Source organism: Kryptolebias marmoratus, linkage group LG6 (genome assembly GCF_001649575.2).
Source record: "Kryptolebias marmoratus isolate JLee-2015 linkage group LG6, ASM164957v2, whole genome shotgun sequence".
Classification (NCBI taxonomy): domain Eukaryota; kingdom Metazoa; phylum Chordata; class Actinopteri; order Cyprinodontiformes; family Rivulidae; genus Kryptolebias; species Kryptolebias marmoratus.
Window position 1 is genome coordinate 5,374,212 of NC_051435.1, and position 18,466 is coordinate 5,392,677.

Sequence of the window (18,466 nt, forward strand, 5' to 3'; positions counted from 1 at the left end):
TACAGACTTTGTTTTCATGTTGATCAGTATTTAATAATAAAATTATATGAGTCTGTATCTCCTGAAGATATTGATGCTATTAGTTTGTTGCTCTGTATGAGATTATGGGGTCAATCATTGGGTCCTCTGGATGACCAACAAACAATCAGAGTCTCAATGAGTCCAGAGAAACAGAAAAACAACTGAACAATGGGGTGGATTGTGCCGGAGTTATAAAGTGGTCTGGGAAAGTCTTGAGCCTGGTTGGGAGGTCTACTCAAGTGAGTGAGAAACTTTCCCTTATAATTTCTCTCCTACTCAGACTGACATGATTCAAAAAATGTCCTTTTCACCCCAAGTTCAGAGAGAATGAAAATGAGTTGTTGACAGACAGAAAAGAAAAAGAAAGAGAGAAAAACACAGAGAGGTAAAGAACAACTGCACAGTGGAGCCATAAATGAATGAAGAAATGAGCACAAACATAAAAAGTTCAGAGGACACACTAAAACATCTGCGCTATAGTTAGTAAACACACAATTATCATTATGAAGAGGAAGTCACAGCTTCCCCAGACCCCTGGAAAACAATTCTGATTGGCTCTTTTAATCAAATAAGAGTAATAATAAGGATAAATTGGGAAAGGATGTCAGTATAATCAAATTGAGGCAAGGCTGTATGTTGAACAACTGAAAGCTGTTATCAATAGAAATCAGAAGAATGTCTCCAGTCAAAGTTTGTTTAGGTTTGTCTACCTTAAATGTGTAGAAATCCTGCCTTAAAAAGTGGTAAGGAACATATGTGTAGACATGAAGTATTGTAATAAAAGAATGCTTTAAACAATAAAAATCCTTCATGACAAGGTTTATGTTATCAGTAAACCAATCTCATTTCTTTCCTTCATTGTTTCTTCATAAAATCTCCAGAGTCAATGTTTTTGCCACGAGGTTATATTTTAAATAGTTAAGTTTCTGCATGTTGTGAAATCTGTCAACTTCTGACCCCTGTTTATTTATGTTGCTTGATTTTCTTTCTGCATTACTTTGTAATGAAAAGAATAACAGGGCAGAGAAGATGTGTGCCTAACTGCATGTGTGTACTTGACACAGAGACAGAAAGAATTTGTAAATGGGTCAGGAATGGGGCAGACATGGGGCAGAACCTGATAATGTTAACCATACACAAACTGTGATAACCATCTACTGACCTCAAAATAATTAAAAGAAAGTGTGGGACCAGTTTGTATTTACAGGCCTTTTTGCCCCTTCAACAGTTCAGCTGGCATTTTTTTTTCTTCTTTTTTAAATGCATGTTTTGAGAAATTTACTTTTCTGCGCTTTTGTTAGCTCAAGTTATGTTTAAAAATGAAATTCACTTTCTTACTTTCTAACAGTTCCAAACAAACTACTGAACATACCTTTTGAATGTTTAAAATTTTAACTTTTGTTCTCTAGCTCTCAATCAAGTCCTTTGTTTCAGAATAATGGAAGCACTGAGAGTGAGCAAAATGGAAGCGGAGAAGTATGGGAAAATGGTTGAAAACAAGGAGAAGAGATGTGAGTGAAGAGGATGGAGAGGTAATTTCATGAAAAGGCAGTAAGAGGAAACTGGGGGATTTCATGTGAAAGGTCATACTTCTATATCCTTCCTTTTTTATTTACCATGATAAAGGAAGGACGCTTAACTTTTAAAGAAAAGAAAAAAAAACAACTTTAGACATTCAAGAGACCCATCTTCTGAGTGTAGAGTTCAGAAGATTAAGGTAGTATCTCACTGGGCTGTTATTATTGGAGACTACATGGTGACTCAAAAGTTTAAGAAAGCTGCAAAAAGAATTGTAGGAGTCTCACTGAATTTGAAATGTTTGCGACCAAGCCATCGGTGAGCTGTGGGGCCATGTTTTCTGTGGCCAGGTTTTCAAAATCATGGTCTAATTTTTGTGTGCACAGCTGTCAAAACTCAATTCAAGGCATTACACATAATTCTTTTGCTCATCTTCCCCCACATTGTACCCACCTTGGCCTGCTTTGTACCAACCTTGACTGCTGCTCTTGCATTCATGATTCAATCTACTGAAGTAAATGAAGACAGGCAGGTCTGAGACTGGTGGGAGACTCCCACAATAAAATGGAGATGGGTTGGAGACGAGTTTGAGACCCTTGAGATCACTTTGTGGCTAGCTTGAGTTAAGATTTTATTCAATTTTTTGAAAATGTTCAAACTTCAAGCGACAATCTTGTAAGCCTGGGGCATGCAAGGAAATTAAGAACCACCGAAAATGTTTCAAGACATTTTGGAAACTTCCTCTCCATGGTGCAAGATGAATAACAGGGGTAGGCAATCCTGGTCCTCGAGGGCCACTATCCTGCATGTTTTACTTGTTTCTCTGCTCCAACACACCTGATTTGAATCAATGGGCGATTAACAGGCTTCTGCAGAACATGAAGAGGTGATTTAACCACTGAGTCAGGTGTGTTGGAGCAGAGAAACAAGGAAAACATGCAGGATGGTGGCCCTCGAAGACCAGGATTGCCCACCCCTGATGCATAAGAATGCAAAATGCTGACTGACCCAATGGGTTGCAAGTTGTTGATGGATATAAAAAAGTAAGAAAGAAAAAAAAAGAATTAATGCTGACCACTGGATAGCTTTGAGAATATTTCCATTAAAAAACAGATTTCTGGTATTTAACTAATTACCTAAACAACGAATAGTCCAATGAGACAGTAAAATATTCAATATAACCTGAACAGATTTCTATCTTTTTCAAGCAGTGATATTTGCTGACAGATTGTTTGGTGAAGTGTTTGAGCTTCAGGCAGAGAATGCAGGGTTATGTTTTAATTTTAGAGCCATCAAAATCTTGTCTTCCAGCACACAGACACACACACTCTGACAAATCCACACACTTATACACACACGGTATTCGAATCTTGAGTTAACTGATGTTGAGTCAAACGTACAGTACCTGATTAAGCAGCCCTACAGCTATTTCTAGACTTGCTCGAAAATAATAGAAACACACAACCTCTCAGTAGAAAACAAACGAAACAACGTGATTCTGCCTATGAAAGCCTGCAACTATACAAGCATGAAGGCACTAGGTACCCACAGCCTGCCAGCTATTTCTAGTCTGGTGGAAAAATAATACGTTTTCATAAGGTCAATGACCTGGATGTGGTTTCAAAATATTGTCTATGTCTGTGCCTTTTTTTGACAGAAAATATGAAAATAAACAGATATCCAGAAAAAAAAGACAAAGGAAAAATCTGAGAATTTTGAAACATACTGTCAGAAAAGACAAGCATTTCTGGGTTAATATGTCAATTTGTTGACTTTTTCCTGTACAGTGCCCTAAGATTACTTTGTTGTGTATGGAGTCCATATAAACAAATTGAAATGAATACGTAGTAATTGCTTTTGCTTTCAGGCTGGTGTGGTCATTGCAGAAAAGGCTGTTTAGGAATAAAGTGCAATGCTTGCAAAAAATATTTGGCATCTCCCATCTGAGACTTGGCAGCACAAGAAACTGTATAGGGCTATTATCCAATCCTGAAGGGGAAAGCAGTTTTCTGCTTTAGAAGTCATTCCAATCCTCAGATTTTCTCTTTAAATAAATTATTTAATCAGTGTAACACAGAAAGGTCTCTGTTTAGAGATATAAGATTTCCAGGCTTTATTTTTTATGCTATAGTTAAAACATGCCCTTATAACTGTTAATGGTGCAGTATATAGGCACAGTGACTTCCATAAGGAACATTTTCAGATACTGATGCATACATTTGTATTTGGCACAGTATTTACAACTGAAAGTGCATGTCTCTAAGTGGAAACAGAACAAGAATGTACTGTATGCCAATGTGTGAAAGTGTCCAACTTCCCAAGGCTTTCCAGATACCAAAGCCAGACCTCAAAACTATCATCACTGTTCTCGCCCCCATCTGCCAAAGTCATCACCCACACACAGACACCCTCCCTCTTCATCTAAGACACACACACACAAACAGACAAGAGAGGTGTAAAATGGTCATCTCTCACCATTTTAACAGGGTTGAGAACCTGGCCATAAACTTTCTAATGTTCTAAACTTCTGTTCTTCAGCTAAACTCACTGACTCGCACTGACAAACACAAACAAACAAGCATTTGTTAGTCAGCTGAGGTGTTGGTAGTTGGAAGCAAAGTAAAACAAAGTGAGAGGAAGCTCTTCATTATTATTTAACCCTAAAATATAGGTTTAAACTTTAAATATAAAAGAAAGCAAAACATTTTACTACATGGTGGTTGAAAAAAAAATCAGAATTTTTGATGTTTCAAGAGAAGAGAGACTGGAAGAAAATAAAATGTGAAGTTGGAGAAAAATGGGAAAAAAAAGATTGGTTGATTCTGTTCAAGTGTCCTTACCATTTTAAAGTAAGTTTTGAACAACTGTGTGCATTCAGGAACAGAATATTTATCTGACCATATTGAAAACACTGGAGAAATAATGTTTCAAGAGCTGATTAATATTCTCAGGCGGGTGTTATTCCTGTGTTGGGTAATGTTTGCAAATAAATAAATAATAATTTAAAAAAAAATCAACATAACCACTCAATGAAAGGCTGAAGCATTGGTGAGAAGTTATGCTTTTCTGCTAGTTGGTCAAATATCAGCAGACTTTTCGCTTTTTATGTTCTGAATTCTGCCTTGTTAACAATATAAAATGCTTTTCTTTGTCTCAAATTCCCAAATTCTTTAAAAAAAAAAAATGTCATGACATGGATCAGTGAAAATCTACACCAGCATACTTCCTCACAAAGAAAAAAAAAGATATTGCAAACGGACAACAAAATAAAATAAATGTAAAAACACAATAATCCTGTAGAGTCTCATGAAGCTCTTGGGTTTTGTGTAATGTCTATGAGCAGTGCACAGACGTTGTCTGGGGTGAACTCGCTTCCACTCCAGGAAGGATTTACTACTCCCTTGAACGTTTTACATCTGTGAAAATTTTTTCACAAAATAATGGACTCCAAAACTGTTCAAATGTACTTTTAACCCTTCCCAGATTGATAGGCAGCAACAGTTGCTTATTTAAGGTCATTGCTGATGTCTTTCCTTCTTGGCATTGTGCTAAAACACACCTAAATGATCCAAAGCATCAAACTGCCTATCTTAAATTTTCTGCTTTTGTAGTCAGTTAGTTGAAAACCAGAACTTGGCTGCTACTTACCTTCCTTTGCCAGATAAAAGTCTAATCTTGAAACATTGTAAGTTAATATAAAATGCAGGTTTAACAGCATGTAAGAGTTTGTTCTAAGTTTTACAATGATGGTAAAGTTTATAATAACACATAATTGCCAAGAATAAAATAACATAAAATGCATCTTTTGATCATTTCTATCAATGAAGCTTTGAAGGAAATTTTATTGGAAATGATTGGGTTCAAAAAGCTGCTGAAATGATCCAATGTCTCCCTAATTACAAATGAGTTTCCTAGCCACATTAGCTCACTTGGATAAAGTTTGAAAATTTCTGACATGACACGGGGGGAGCAAATTTTGGAAATAGGGATCAGTTTTCAGCCCTGTCTGAGTGGGTTTTCCCCAGAGGGGAGAAAAGGTGAGTTCTTGTCTGAGACGCTGCCTCCAGAGACGGTCGGGAAGAAAGTCGGGAGACAAAAGATTTAATTAGAGGAAGAGAAGAAAACAAACAGGAAGACAGAACAAAAGAGTAATGCACAAAACAATTTTTTTAATAAACCTTATCACAAAAAGGAAAGAGACAATGTAATACCTTGGTAAGGAGGCGTACTGACGTTCCACCTCTTCATACCGTGGTGTCACACGATGATCTGTCCCTCTGGCTGGCATCTGTCGAAAAAAAACAAATGGTTAGTTTGTTGGGGGAGTTAAATCACTAGGTTTTGGTACCTTTCAAGTGTAGCAGCCTAAATTATACACTACATTTCCCTGCCTAAAGTAAGAACAAACTTCAAAACTGTAAGCCTAAGCATGTGCAATGCACACCCATAAGCCCCTCTATGTCTTCTATGTGTGTGTGAGTGTGTTTGTGATGCAGGGGTAATTTATGACCAACAAAGGCTAGTTATTGGGGATTTAGGCCTTCTGAGGTTTGTTGGGGCTAAAAAGGGTCTCCATTTGAGATTAAGTTACTTCAAAACATTATGTCTCACTTTAACACACATGCAGTTTCACATGAAGAGAGCTGCATCTCATCTCCATATTTAAAAAAAAAAAAGATTAATCCAAGCTGCTGACAGGTCAATCTTTCTTACTTCTTCTTTTCACTGGTTCTCTTTAACCCTCACCATCTTGTTTTTTCTTCTACACTTATTCCATTCTTTCTTTTCCTCTTCCAGTTTCACAGTCACACACACACACGCACGTGCACAGAAACACGATCTCTTAGAGAATATCCTGGTCTATTCGGTTGAGGATTCCAGCTGCTCTGACACTTCTAAATGAATCTAACTAAACCTCAAACATCAACACACTTTAGTGATGCACACGTGCAGACACATCCAGAGGCCAATTTTTTAATGTGGAAAGATGGAGTATTTAGGTGACTGGATAACTTGCTTATGCATAGGTTTAAAAATAAAATATATTTAAAAAAAGAATACTAACTCAGGGCTTTTACTAATAATTCACATATGATGTTTTGTAAAAGAAGTAGGTAACACTTCATCTCAACATAGTAAAAGAAAATGTGAAAGAGGCAATAAATCCAGCAGAGTCTACTGTATGAGTTGAAGTGCTTGTGTTTCAGGTGTTGTAGACAAAAAGGTTGAAGGTTTTAACCTAAACTAGTATTTGCTGTCTGCAACGGACTGAGAATTAAATAGCAAGAGTACAGTTTTTGCTCTCCTTTAGGTTTCCTCTTTCATCTGCATTCCAGGGAATGAAGCCAGAAGGCATATAAAACAGATTTGCTGGCCCTGCTTTCTTTTGAACACCTGTCTTTATGGCTTCAATATCTCAGGTAGAGAAACAGCGGGATATTAAGAGCAAATAGAGAGGTGGAGCGAATGAATGAAAAGGCATTAGATGGAAAAGAAAGGAGGAAAGAGAGATGGAGTGAATGGGGAGTAAACGACTTAGAGAGGAGGAGGAGGGATATTATGAAGTTGTTGAGAAGTGGCAAAGGGAGAGAACGGAGATGAAAGGTGACTTATAAAACAAGAGAGTGAATGAGGTGAAGACAAAGGCGGCAGAGTGGGGAGGTGAAAAGGATAATAACGACACAATTTAAACAAGATGTTAAAGGAGAGAACTTGAAAATGTGAGAGGGCTGAGATGTGAGAGAATGAATGGCTTGCATCATGAGGTAGAGGTTGAGAGGTGAGTGAGGGTGTGAAGGAAAACGATATTCATCAATACAGAGAAAACAAAAATAAAAAGGAGGAAGCAAGGGTACGAGACATTTTAGAAAGAAAGCAGTTAAGTTTTGATGGAAACTTCATTAAGGAATAATGTTTTGTTTATTTAATGTTTCTTGCATACAAAACCCAGAAACCCATCCCTAAACTGAGACTTTTTCAGCTGTGCTCGAGTTACTTGATGCCATTCTAGACAATGAATTGATTGAAAAAATCAAACAGTATAGAAAGTCTTCAAACCAGGGCTTTTCAGATTGTTTGGAAAACAATCAGAAAAGCCACATGAATTCCAACACCACTGGTTGAAATCCATCTGTAAAACCATGACAGAACCTCCATATTGTTTATAGATGGCTGTGGACACTCAATGTTTTATCCCCATAACCATCCTTTGTACATGCTGATGACTTGAGTTTTCACACCTATTATCAATTTATATGACTTATTGCCACACATTTTCTATGCAGTTTTTGTGTTATGTCATATCCCAGCCTTTTCATTTAGTTTATCCTTCTTTCTTAATATTGGCTTGACAGCAACACTTCTATAGAGACCCTTTTTGAGGAAGCTTTGCAAAAGAGTAGATGGATCACCCAAAGGGTCAAAGGCACTTTTAAGATCCTGCTTTAGGAATACAAAATATTATTTTTTTCCACCATGTCTCAATAACAATATTTCCAGATATCGTTCGCCGGGTGTAGAACGATTTTTAGGCTTTCCATTTCATCTTTTTTCCCCCAACTTGTTTAAATTCATCAAACTTTAAAGGTTGCATTGGACACAAACCTGACAAATGTCAAATTTTTAGCTAATAGAGTAGATTAGATAAAGTAAAATTTTGAATCTAGTCTGGTAAATGTGTGTAAAGTCATGCACAAAGAGAAATGTTGCCAGCCCTGAGAACCTGAGGTTTCCCAGTTTTTCAACTGAATTGAACTTGTTGGTTCAACCCAAAGCTGTGTGTAGTTATGAGTGTGTGTGTGTGTGTGTGTGTGTGTGTGAGAGAGAGAGGCAAGAATGCTTGATGTTTGTAGATAAGTGTGACAGATACAGGGCAGGGCAAACACTGTGACAGCTGAGCTTGCATGGGATATACTGCACACGCCCTTTCTATTTTCTCCTCACATATACACACCCACTTACCAGTATGTTTACACAACTCATCTTTGCCACATATAAAAAGAAAAAAAAACAACATAATCTTAGTGTTTCAAGTACAAGCTCTCTCATACACACAACCAAAAACACATCTTTTCCTCTCTCTAGACCCACCTTAACACACTTCCTTTAACTCACAGAGGGCTGGGGCAGCACAGTAGTGCACTGGTAGGGGTAATGGTCTAGTGAAAAACCATTTCACGGCATAGCGAGCAGAAGAGAGGCAGGGAGGAGAGCTCGGAAATCAAGCAGAAGAGACTGATACTGCAGGGAGAGGAAAAAGGCACGCACACACACTCACAAATTTACACACAGGCACACACAATATAAGAGAGGCTCATCTCTCTCCTTTTAACAGACCCTTCAATTTACCCATAAAACACACCACCCCATCACTTTCAGCACTGACACACATTCAGGCATTCTACTACTGTTTTTTTTAATCCACAGATACAATGACACACACACAAAGGACCCAAAGTCCAGTTCTTTTCACTTGAGTTTCAAGAATATCAAAGGGATTTAGATCAACAGAGTATTTAGTTGATGCACACTGCATTAATGAGACCACTTTGTCCAAAATGTGAAGTGTCTCTTTCTTCGCTTTGTGTTGTCTTTGGTGCTCCTTCATTTTATCCTTCTTTAACCCCCAATCCCCCCACCACACACACACATACACACACTCATGTCTTCTTCCATTTCGCCCTCTCCACACTTAATCATTTTGCTCTATTAACCAACTCTCCTTAAGTGAAATAAAGGGTTCTTATGGGTGCTGTTAAATCCCCTTATTTAACTCTTACTTCGAAATCTCTAACTCTGCCTCTCCATCACCTTTCTATCCATCTTATCCCAGCATTTCGAGCTCTATCGACCTGCTATCTGCCATTTAGTTTTATCATCTTTTAAATTTAATAAAATATATTAAGATAAATCTGCAAATATACCGGAGAAAATCAAAAATATGCCTCTTTTTGTCACTTCCATTATAATTTGTGTAAACCAATAGACAAATATGTTGTTCCTTCTTTGTCCTTATCAGCTGCACTGCCACCCACCCTCATAAAGATCAATGAATAAAAGAAGGCTGGTTCTAATCTATATCACTCATTTCTTTCAGCTCAGCCAGCACTTTGAGCTGACTCGATTAAAACACAGTTCTCTGCTGCTCTTTTGTACCTGTGATCTCTGCCTGTGACATATTTAATTCTTGTACGCATACACATTCAATAATTACTAGGAGTTGGAATTTTTAGACTCTACACTGCAGTATAAAATAGTTTTCATTCAACCAAGATTTTTGGAACAAAAGTACAGTGAAATAAACAAGTCAGGAGACAATGCATGTCCAAGCATCACATGTTAGAGCTATCTTACCCACTTTCTTCAATGTTTTCACAACTTTGTCTTTGATTCTGTGTCAGTGTGTGAACAGCTGCAATGATTATGTTCCATTTTGGCTCCAAAGGGTCCAACATAGCCTGAAAACCTGGTTATAAACAAATGTATGCAGACACAAATTCTTCACAATAAAAGTTCACTTTGCCTTTTAAAAGTTAGCTGGCAACTTTGACGTTGACCTTGCATCCTCTCATTAGAAGCGGCAGCTACCACTGGCTGTTTTTTTCTTCTTCCTCGCCTGGGCGGGCACAACTTTAATCTAAAGCAATTCTTGTAAGCGTAATTTTCCCTTTACCTTCACAGAAGCCAAAATACTTCTAAACACTGGCTTTTAGTTCAAAAGGAACAGTCTATATGTCTAGGTCAGACATCTTGTTAATGTGTCTCCCCATAAATGGTCTGGGTGCTGAACTTCTGCTTTCAGAGTTACCATTTATTAATAATAGATCTTTGGCATTTTGAAACTGACTCAGAATCGTTTGTGTTTGCATCGAGATGAATGGACAGTCTTGCACATTGAAAAGGAAGGTGGAACACCAAAATTAAAAACACTAGAATGAGCAATTAACAATAGAAAAGTGTAATATTAGAACACAACCTCTAAATAACCTTTATTTATTTATTTTTCATTTTTATTTTCATTGATCTATTTCTTTTATCTGGTCCTGAAAAGATCTTAAAATTAGGTTATTATGGGCTTAAGTGAACACATGATTTTAGTTTGTGCTTGCATAACTCAAGTGTTTGAGTTGGCACCTGCACCATGCTGGACCTGTTTGATCATACAAGAGAACAATTATCCTAAAAACAGCAACAAATTTACATCAAAATAGTCATAAAATAAAAAGTCAAAGTCCAGACCTGAATATGACTGAAATGCTCAGATGAAATCTTAAATAAACTATGCAGTATTTTTGTTCCTGAGCTATAAACATCTCGTAAAGAAAAGTGGGCCAAAAGATTCTGCACAATAAATTGAGACTCTTAAAGGCCTTAAAGAACATGAGTAGTTCAAGTTCCTGCTGCAAAATGTGGTTTTACACTGTAGCAATCACAGGGTATATTTAGTTTTATAACTCTGATTCTCCATTTTGGTTTGCATTTTGGTAAATAAACAATGTCACTGTCTAATTTCTCATGTGCTGGTATTTTGAGGTTGTATTTACCTAACTTTATGAGTAAATAGTAGTTTTTATGTCATGATTCACAACACAATAGAGTGCACTATTTTTATAACTCTAAATGTGGTGTCAACACTTACTTTGAGGGTTACTTAATACATCATACAGTTATGTCTGAACGCTAAATGTAAGGTATTGATTTATTAGACTTTACTTGAGTTTCAATCTTAAACATTTAGACAAACAAACAGGGTAGTGAATCAGTCAATGAGAATAATGTTGTGGGTATATTTACACCACAGCCACTTAACCAAACTGTGTATTCAAGGGAAAAAAAGTAAAAAATATCAGCTAATATAAAAAGAAGAAAACACAGACATGATCAAAATAAATCTGCTTCCCAATCTCTGTCTTGGGATTCTCTTTCTTGAAGGTTTTGTTGCACTGTTTCAAATGAGTAAATCTCTGTTTTTTTTTGTTAGTTTCTTTTTATACACACTCTTTATTCTTACCATCAACAGGCAACACAATTTAATTTAATTTATTTATTCACCAGTATCATTTGTCGCAGCACACTAAGCTTTATTTGTGCTAACACTCTATACCATTCCCTCTTCCATCCATTTATCCATCCAGTCGTTCTAGCAGTAATTGCAGCTTCTGGTGAAAAGCCTTCCATTTTCTCAGCTAATTACTTCGGCCTCTTAACAAAGTAGCACTAAAGCAAAGAGAGTCGACAAGCATCCTCGCAAGAACAAGCCTATTCACATTCACACACAAGTTCACCTTTGCACACACAAACAGCTATTCAAATTAGGTCTTTCCATCGTTCATCAGTCTTCTAATGAGACTGTTTTGACCATACAGGTGAAAGTCACTCCACCATCTGCAGTATAACTCAAGTAAACTCTCCTTACTTAGTGCATGAGCAAGGTGGAAGAAATCCTTTCTTTTTGACCTGACATATTAAATATTTTGATATATGGAGGCAGACATTTTCTTGAACCAATTTTCTTCCTGCTATAGATTTAGATAAACAGATTCGTCCTAGGTGATTGCTAGCCAAGTTGAATGTTAAAACCCACAACAATTGATCCCTCCAAAATTAAAGTTTACATATTTCCAATCACAGTTTCATGAAGAAAACCAAAATGTCCAACAAGTTAATGTCCAACATGCAAGAGCTGCTTTTTTTGTTTACGTTGTTGAAAGTTAAGCCACCTTTTTCTGTCTGTTTTCAGTTCTTCTAATTTAAGTTAAGGAAAAAAAAGAGGAGTAAAACAATTGGGAGCAATGTGCTTATTTATTCACAACACCAAAGAAGCACCGACCATATGTCCTCTAAACCCTCCTCCCAGTGAAATGTCAGCAAAGCACTAGAATAAAATGCTAAGAATTAAGACTGGAGCACAGTTAAATGTCACAGCGCTGTTGAGCCTCTGGTACAATTAAGACCACAGAAGGTCAATTTTCCCTAAAGCATGCAGCTTAGAGCGTCTCCCATGAATACAGCTATTAATACTATCTAATGCAAAGCATATCCCATTTATTTAGCGTACATGTATGAGCAAACACAGGAAATTCATCCGCATGTGGTTACACGCGGATTAGAAAACAGAGTCATTATTCAAATTAAAACTGAAATTGTTTAAATAGCTTTTTAAAGTTACCAAGCTTTCCAAGAAAACAACAACGGATCCTCAAGAAAAAAATATTTTATTTTTCATGGATAAAAAACAGAAAAGTACCTCTTAAGGAATATTACAAACCATTAATTAAACACAACATTGAATGTTTATTTAATAGTTTTATCTACCACAGTTACTGTAATTCAAATTAATGCAAATAACTTGAATCATACAAACACAATTCAGATTATCTAGCTTGTAGACTTGATGGATTTTAAACTGTGGTTTCCTCCCACAGACCAAAAAATCAAAGTCCTGATCCTTGTTGACCAAACCTGACCTAACTAAGTTTAATCTGCAACAATTCCAGTGAGTTTATACTGTTGCTGCTAATACTGACAGTTATTTACCTGGCTATGTCTTCTGTTCAAGACTGTCTCATACAGATCAATGTCTCTGTCTTTCAGTTAGCTGTGGCACTGGGTTTTTATACTGACAGTCATTTACACTTCTATTCCACAACATTTTGGCCTTTACACTGCTCATCTTGAGGCAAATATAACTGTTTTCTGAAGTAGGTCAGTAAAGGTCACTTTTCTCTGAGAGTTGTAAAATGTTTGTATTAAGAAAATGTGAGCCATTATTTCTCTAGAAAACATGAGCTGTGTGTTTTGAAATTCCATGAGTGTATATCCTGAAACCAGATATGCTTTGCCGGTCTACCTCAAACAAAAAAAAAGTCTGTAATTGCCCTTGGTTATTTATTCCACACAAGAGTTCAACTGACAGCTATCAGAAACGTTTATCGAATTTTTCCGAAACCTAATGAGATAATGAGGGAAACTATGCACAGCCAAATGGAACGAGATAGGTTTAAAAACACCTGAACTCAAAATAGTTCCAATTTTGAATTTCAAACTTTTGTCTCAAAATAACATAATTGAATTGCCATTATATTAATTTACCTTTTTTTTTGCCCCAGATAAATGCACAAACAAAATTTCCTAAACCATACATTTCAAAAGATACAAGCACATTTTCAGTTTTTGGAATGTTTCTATTCATAATTTTAGGAAGGAGAGACATGGAAAATGAGGCATATAAGGACAAAAAAAGAGAAAAAGGAAAAAGTAAGTTTGCTGGGAGAGAAAAAGGAGAAGCAGCGATGGGGATAAATAATTGATAGTAAGAGGGAAGGTACAGTAAGGCGATAGAAAAGAGGATAGGATTAGTCACTCCTGCAAAGCCTTAGGTAATATACACATAAGACACACAAACACAGAGAATGTTCATGCACACAATATTTACCACACAGCCATGCAATTGCATAGACACACTAAAAAAATATTAATACAAAAACACATACATTAAGAACCCACACACAGCCATAGACTTGCAGAAACACACACAGGTTTGTTCAGTCCTTAGTGCTCTTAACAGTTAAGCTCGTCCTTGAAAGTGCAAGGTGGGGAGTTGATAAGATGAGCGAAACAGAGTGGAGGAGAGAGTCAGGGGTGATGCCATATACAAAAGGACAGAGAGGAGAATGAGGAGAAAGGAAACAGAAAAAAAAAAGTGCAGGGAGATAATTTGGATTCCCATAAGCCCCCTTCCTGCCACCCAGATAGTATATCCCTTTACCTCTACCCCCCATTTCCCGTCTGTGCCTCCTCTCTACCCCAAACTTCCCGACTTAGAAAAAGTTCCCCCTTTGAGGATTAGCTGGAACAAAGGCAGGTGAATTCCAAGGAAGTCTAAAAGGGAGAAGCGCCGAAGACTAAGAAAAAAAAAGGGTACAGGTTAAAAGGGAGACAATTTGCCTGGATGGAGACAGGACATACTGAGACAGAAGACAGAGACAGTAAAGATGGAGAAAAAGTACATTTCTACTTGCTTTCCAGTTTCTATTGTCAGTGCCTTAAGCAGACAAATCTGTACTGCTTTTGCATTTGGGGATTTTAATATTATTTTTTTATTTCTCTATGATATCTCAGTTTGGTAGCAAGACTTAGTATGAGACCAAAATTCCATAGCTCAGCCACATCTATACTGTTTGCATGAGAACACATTTGTGGATGTACAGAGTATGAATGAAAGACTGGAAATATAAGATGATCGTGTGTGTGTGTGTGTGAGATAGAGATTATGATTGTGTGTCAGTGGGAGCAGGTGGCTTCAGTGGCAGGTTAGATGGAGCTGTAATAGGATGAAAGTGGCACTCTTTCCTTCCGCCTCTCACACAAACTCAGTTCCTCTTTCAGATGATTGGCTCCAGTCAGGGGTTGGTGATGGCCAGGAAGGCCTTTGTGTCTTTCTCATATTTCTTTTATATATTTTTTTCATCTCATCTAATTTTATAAAAGTCTTGACCTTCTCAATCCTGTTGTCTCCTCTGTCAGAATTTTCCAGTTTCGGCATCTTTTTTTTTTTAAACTTATTCTTCCCCTTTTTACACTCCCGCTTTTCTGTATTCTTTTTGTTTTTGTTGATCTTTACATTTTCATCCAGTTCAAAATTAAAATTCAGGTATCAATAGATATGTTACTTTACCATTCTCTTGCTAGATGTGCATGCATGATCCAACATGCCTTCAAGACAGCAAGATCATACAAGTCGTTTGCTCAAGACATTAAAAACAGCCAATAGGGATAAAACTGCATAACCATACTTTCACAAGGAAGAAAAATTAATTCAGATACATTTTCTTGAATGTGCCACACAATTCTCCAACCAATTCAATTTTGACAATACACATATAGTTGCTTGACAGCAAGGGACTTCATAGTCTTACAGCACAGATAGTAATTGCATAAATGAACAAAAAGCCTTTGGAGTCTATTAGAAAGGAGGACAGTTTTGGACAATCTCATTTTTAATTTGGCAAACTAACACCAACTATTAACAATTTTTAAAATATCAAAACAACTAACTAGGAGACAGAAATGTGTTTTGATATGTGTCTCTGTTTTATCAATAAAATTAAACCTAATTTTTGGATTAAGATGAGATGAAAAACAGTATTCTAATCTCTAATTTACATATGAGAGCTTGTAATATTTAACATTTTATTTTATGTAGACATAACATTTTAAAAACGATGTTACAAAATATAGCAATGTATAGCAATCTAAATTCTTACCATCTGTTTATGGGCTGTATTCATTTGTGAAAGAATGATGACATCAGGAGCACAAGAAAAAAAGAACTAAGAAGTGTGGAAAATTGAGGCAATATTTGCTTTTGTACTAGATTACATGGCAGAGAAGGAGGAAGAAATCCTCTTGCTATGCTGCGCTTTTGTTCAGAATGTCGTTCTGAATACATTAACAGATATGCACACATACTGTAAATTGAAGCACATAGACACGACACCAGCAGTGATTTCTTCTTTTCGTGGTTCTAGAAAAACACACACAAAACGAAGTATTTAAATCTTAAGTCCTTTCTGGCCTATTTAACATGACCCCTGAGAATCCTCATTTTTGCGGAGGCAACTTTATTCAGAAATTTAGCAAAAGCAGATTACAAGTATCTAACCGTGTTGAATTGCATACTTTACATATTTTATAATATATTTAGAAGAAATATTTCTATAACATGACGGATGTAAAAAAAAATTATCACTAAAAGGTTTTAAAGTTATCTGAAAGCACTGAATTGGATGAAAGGTCAAATATTACTTTTAGCGTAAACCATCCTAGAATTGTAGGTGGAGGTTTTCTTGCAGAAACAAACCTGCAAACTGACTGTGACTTGGGTTCAGTTCTAGTTCAGGTGGGGTTGAAGGTGGAGGTGGTCAAGGAAGGACAGAAATGGAGAAAGCAGGACGGGTGGGAAGAAAAAAAAACATGAGAAGAAAGCAAGACATGGATTAGAAACCCTCCAAAGGCAGTCACTTCATTTCCTGGCTAGGATGGCTATGATTATCTCCTGGGTGGGAATTTACCGTTTGATGTCCTGGGACCAGACTAATCCTTGGTGACTAACCTCTACCTCTCATTTCCTCTGGATTAGCTTACTTTGTTACTTATAAAGAGAGAGAAAAAAATGGAGGTGAATCAATATTACCCTACAGTGAAGGACAGAAAGAGGATTTAATTTGAAGTGTTGAGACTCATCTAACAAGACAAATACCAATCTGCCTTGTTCTGATCGAACATTAAGAGGCTTTTTGAATGGCACAAACAATTTACATGTTATCAATATCTTGTATCAACTTGCAGCAAGCCTGTGCTCACACAAACACATGGAGACACACTTGCCATGGTAACCAGTTGGCTGTGACTTCTGGCCTATTTGGACTGATAATCTGGTGAAGATGAAGGTGATTCAGTCCCTCCAACAAATAAGAACCTCATGATTAAGAGTTATTTGCAAATTCACACCAAGGCTGCAAGGACCTGAAACAGGACACTTTTACATTACCAAAAAGCTGCAAATTAAGCATCCATTTTTTTCAGAAAAGCTGTTACCAAATTATGTTCAAGAGTCCTTTACATTTTTTTTTTATTATTATTTTGTTCCTTCTCACCAGGCTTTTCTCAAGAGGGGAAGCCTCAAATGTTGCCAGGTTACTAACCAATCTGACCAATGACATGTCACTTGACCCTACTCCTGGCCAATACCCTGTCTCCAACACGCGGCTGGGCCCCAGCTGGCCAATTAGCTCACCTCTTAGTGTGGAGCTTAGCCAATGAAAAACCCCAGGAGACTTCTGTTCATCTGAACTCACAGATGGGAAGACAGAGAGGGAAAGAAGGGGAGGAGGGTAGAAGTGAGTGTGTGTGTGAATGAGAGAAGGAGTGTGAGGGACTTGGCTTGAATTCCCAAACATTATTGAGACATCTTCAATGAAGAGGCTGGCTGATTTTGAGTTAGCAGTTGGAAACAAATCTTTCAATTTAAAAAAGGACCAATGGGAGACTATTATCAGTATTCGAAGAGATAAAATGCCAAATAAACTGCCAGAGAGCAACATGCCATATATATATATATATATATATAACCTCTCTGACATCTCAGTCCAGAAATGTGCAGTTCTAGGCACAGCCAAGATACTGCGCAGAACCCTCAAGCTCCCAGGCCTCTGGTAGAGGACCCGAGCTCAGAGGATGAAACAAAGACCACCCGCGGAGGGTGAGAAGGGAATTTTTTTTTTTTATATATATATACAATAATTTTTGTCTTCTAGTTTTTTATTCCTTTGAAGTTTACATTTTGTTTCTCTTACTTTTTTGCAGTTAAGTTAGATTTTGGTTTGACAGTTTTCGAGCTAGGTTAGATAAATCAGAACCTACTTGTTTAAATTTAGGAAAAGACTGTGGGGTGAGTTTAAATACAGTAATCATCACGTTAATTCAATACATCAAATAAAAAAAAAAACCCTCAACGGTGACTCACTACCTAGCATGTTATCCAGTATTGCCATAAATACTACATTCTGTGCTATTAAGTGACCTCGAAAGAGTTCTAACAAAATGGTTTAGTATGAAAACTAAACTGAGGCAATACTAGATTAGAATAGTTTTTACAAGTTACCATAATTTATATAAACTATATTAGCCTCTCAATCTTTCTTAAAAATATATAGCTTGTATGCTGTACAGGTGCTGGTCATAAAATTAGAATATCATGAAAAAGTAGATTGATTTCAGTAATTCCATTTAAAAACTGAAACTTGTATATTATATTCATACATTACATACAAACTCATATATTTCAAATGTTTATTTCGTTTAATTTTGATGATTACAAATGACAACAAATGAAAATCTCAAATTCATCATATCAGAAAATTAGAAT

At 36.7% G+C, this 18,466-nt stretch overlaps 1 protein-coding gene across 5 annotated transcripts in view; it reads right to left on the reverse strand.

The window, feature by feature from the left end:
* The window catches only part of pard3bb (par-3 family cell polarity regulator beta b), a 171,026-nt gene that overhangs the window by 17,754 nt on the left and 134,806 nt on the right, over positions 1-18,466 (reverse strand). For all 5 annotated transcript variants that reach the window (XM_037975990.1, XM_017420739.3, XM_017420738.3 and 2 more), the window contains one exon: positions 5,751-5,827. In XM_037975990.1, coding sequence (XP_037831918.1) covers positions 5,751-5,827 — 77 coding nt within the window. The remainder of the gene's footprint in view (positions 1-5,750; positions 5,828-18,466) is intronic.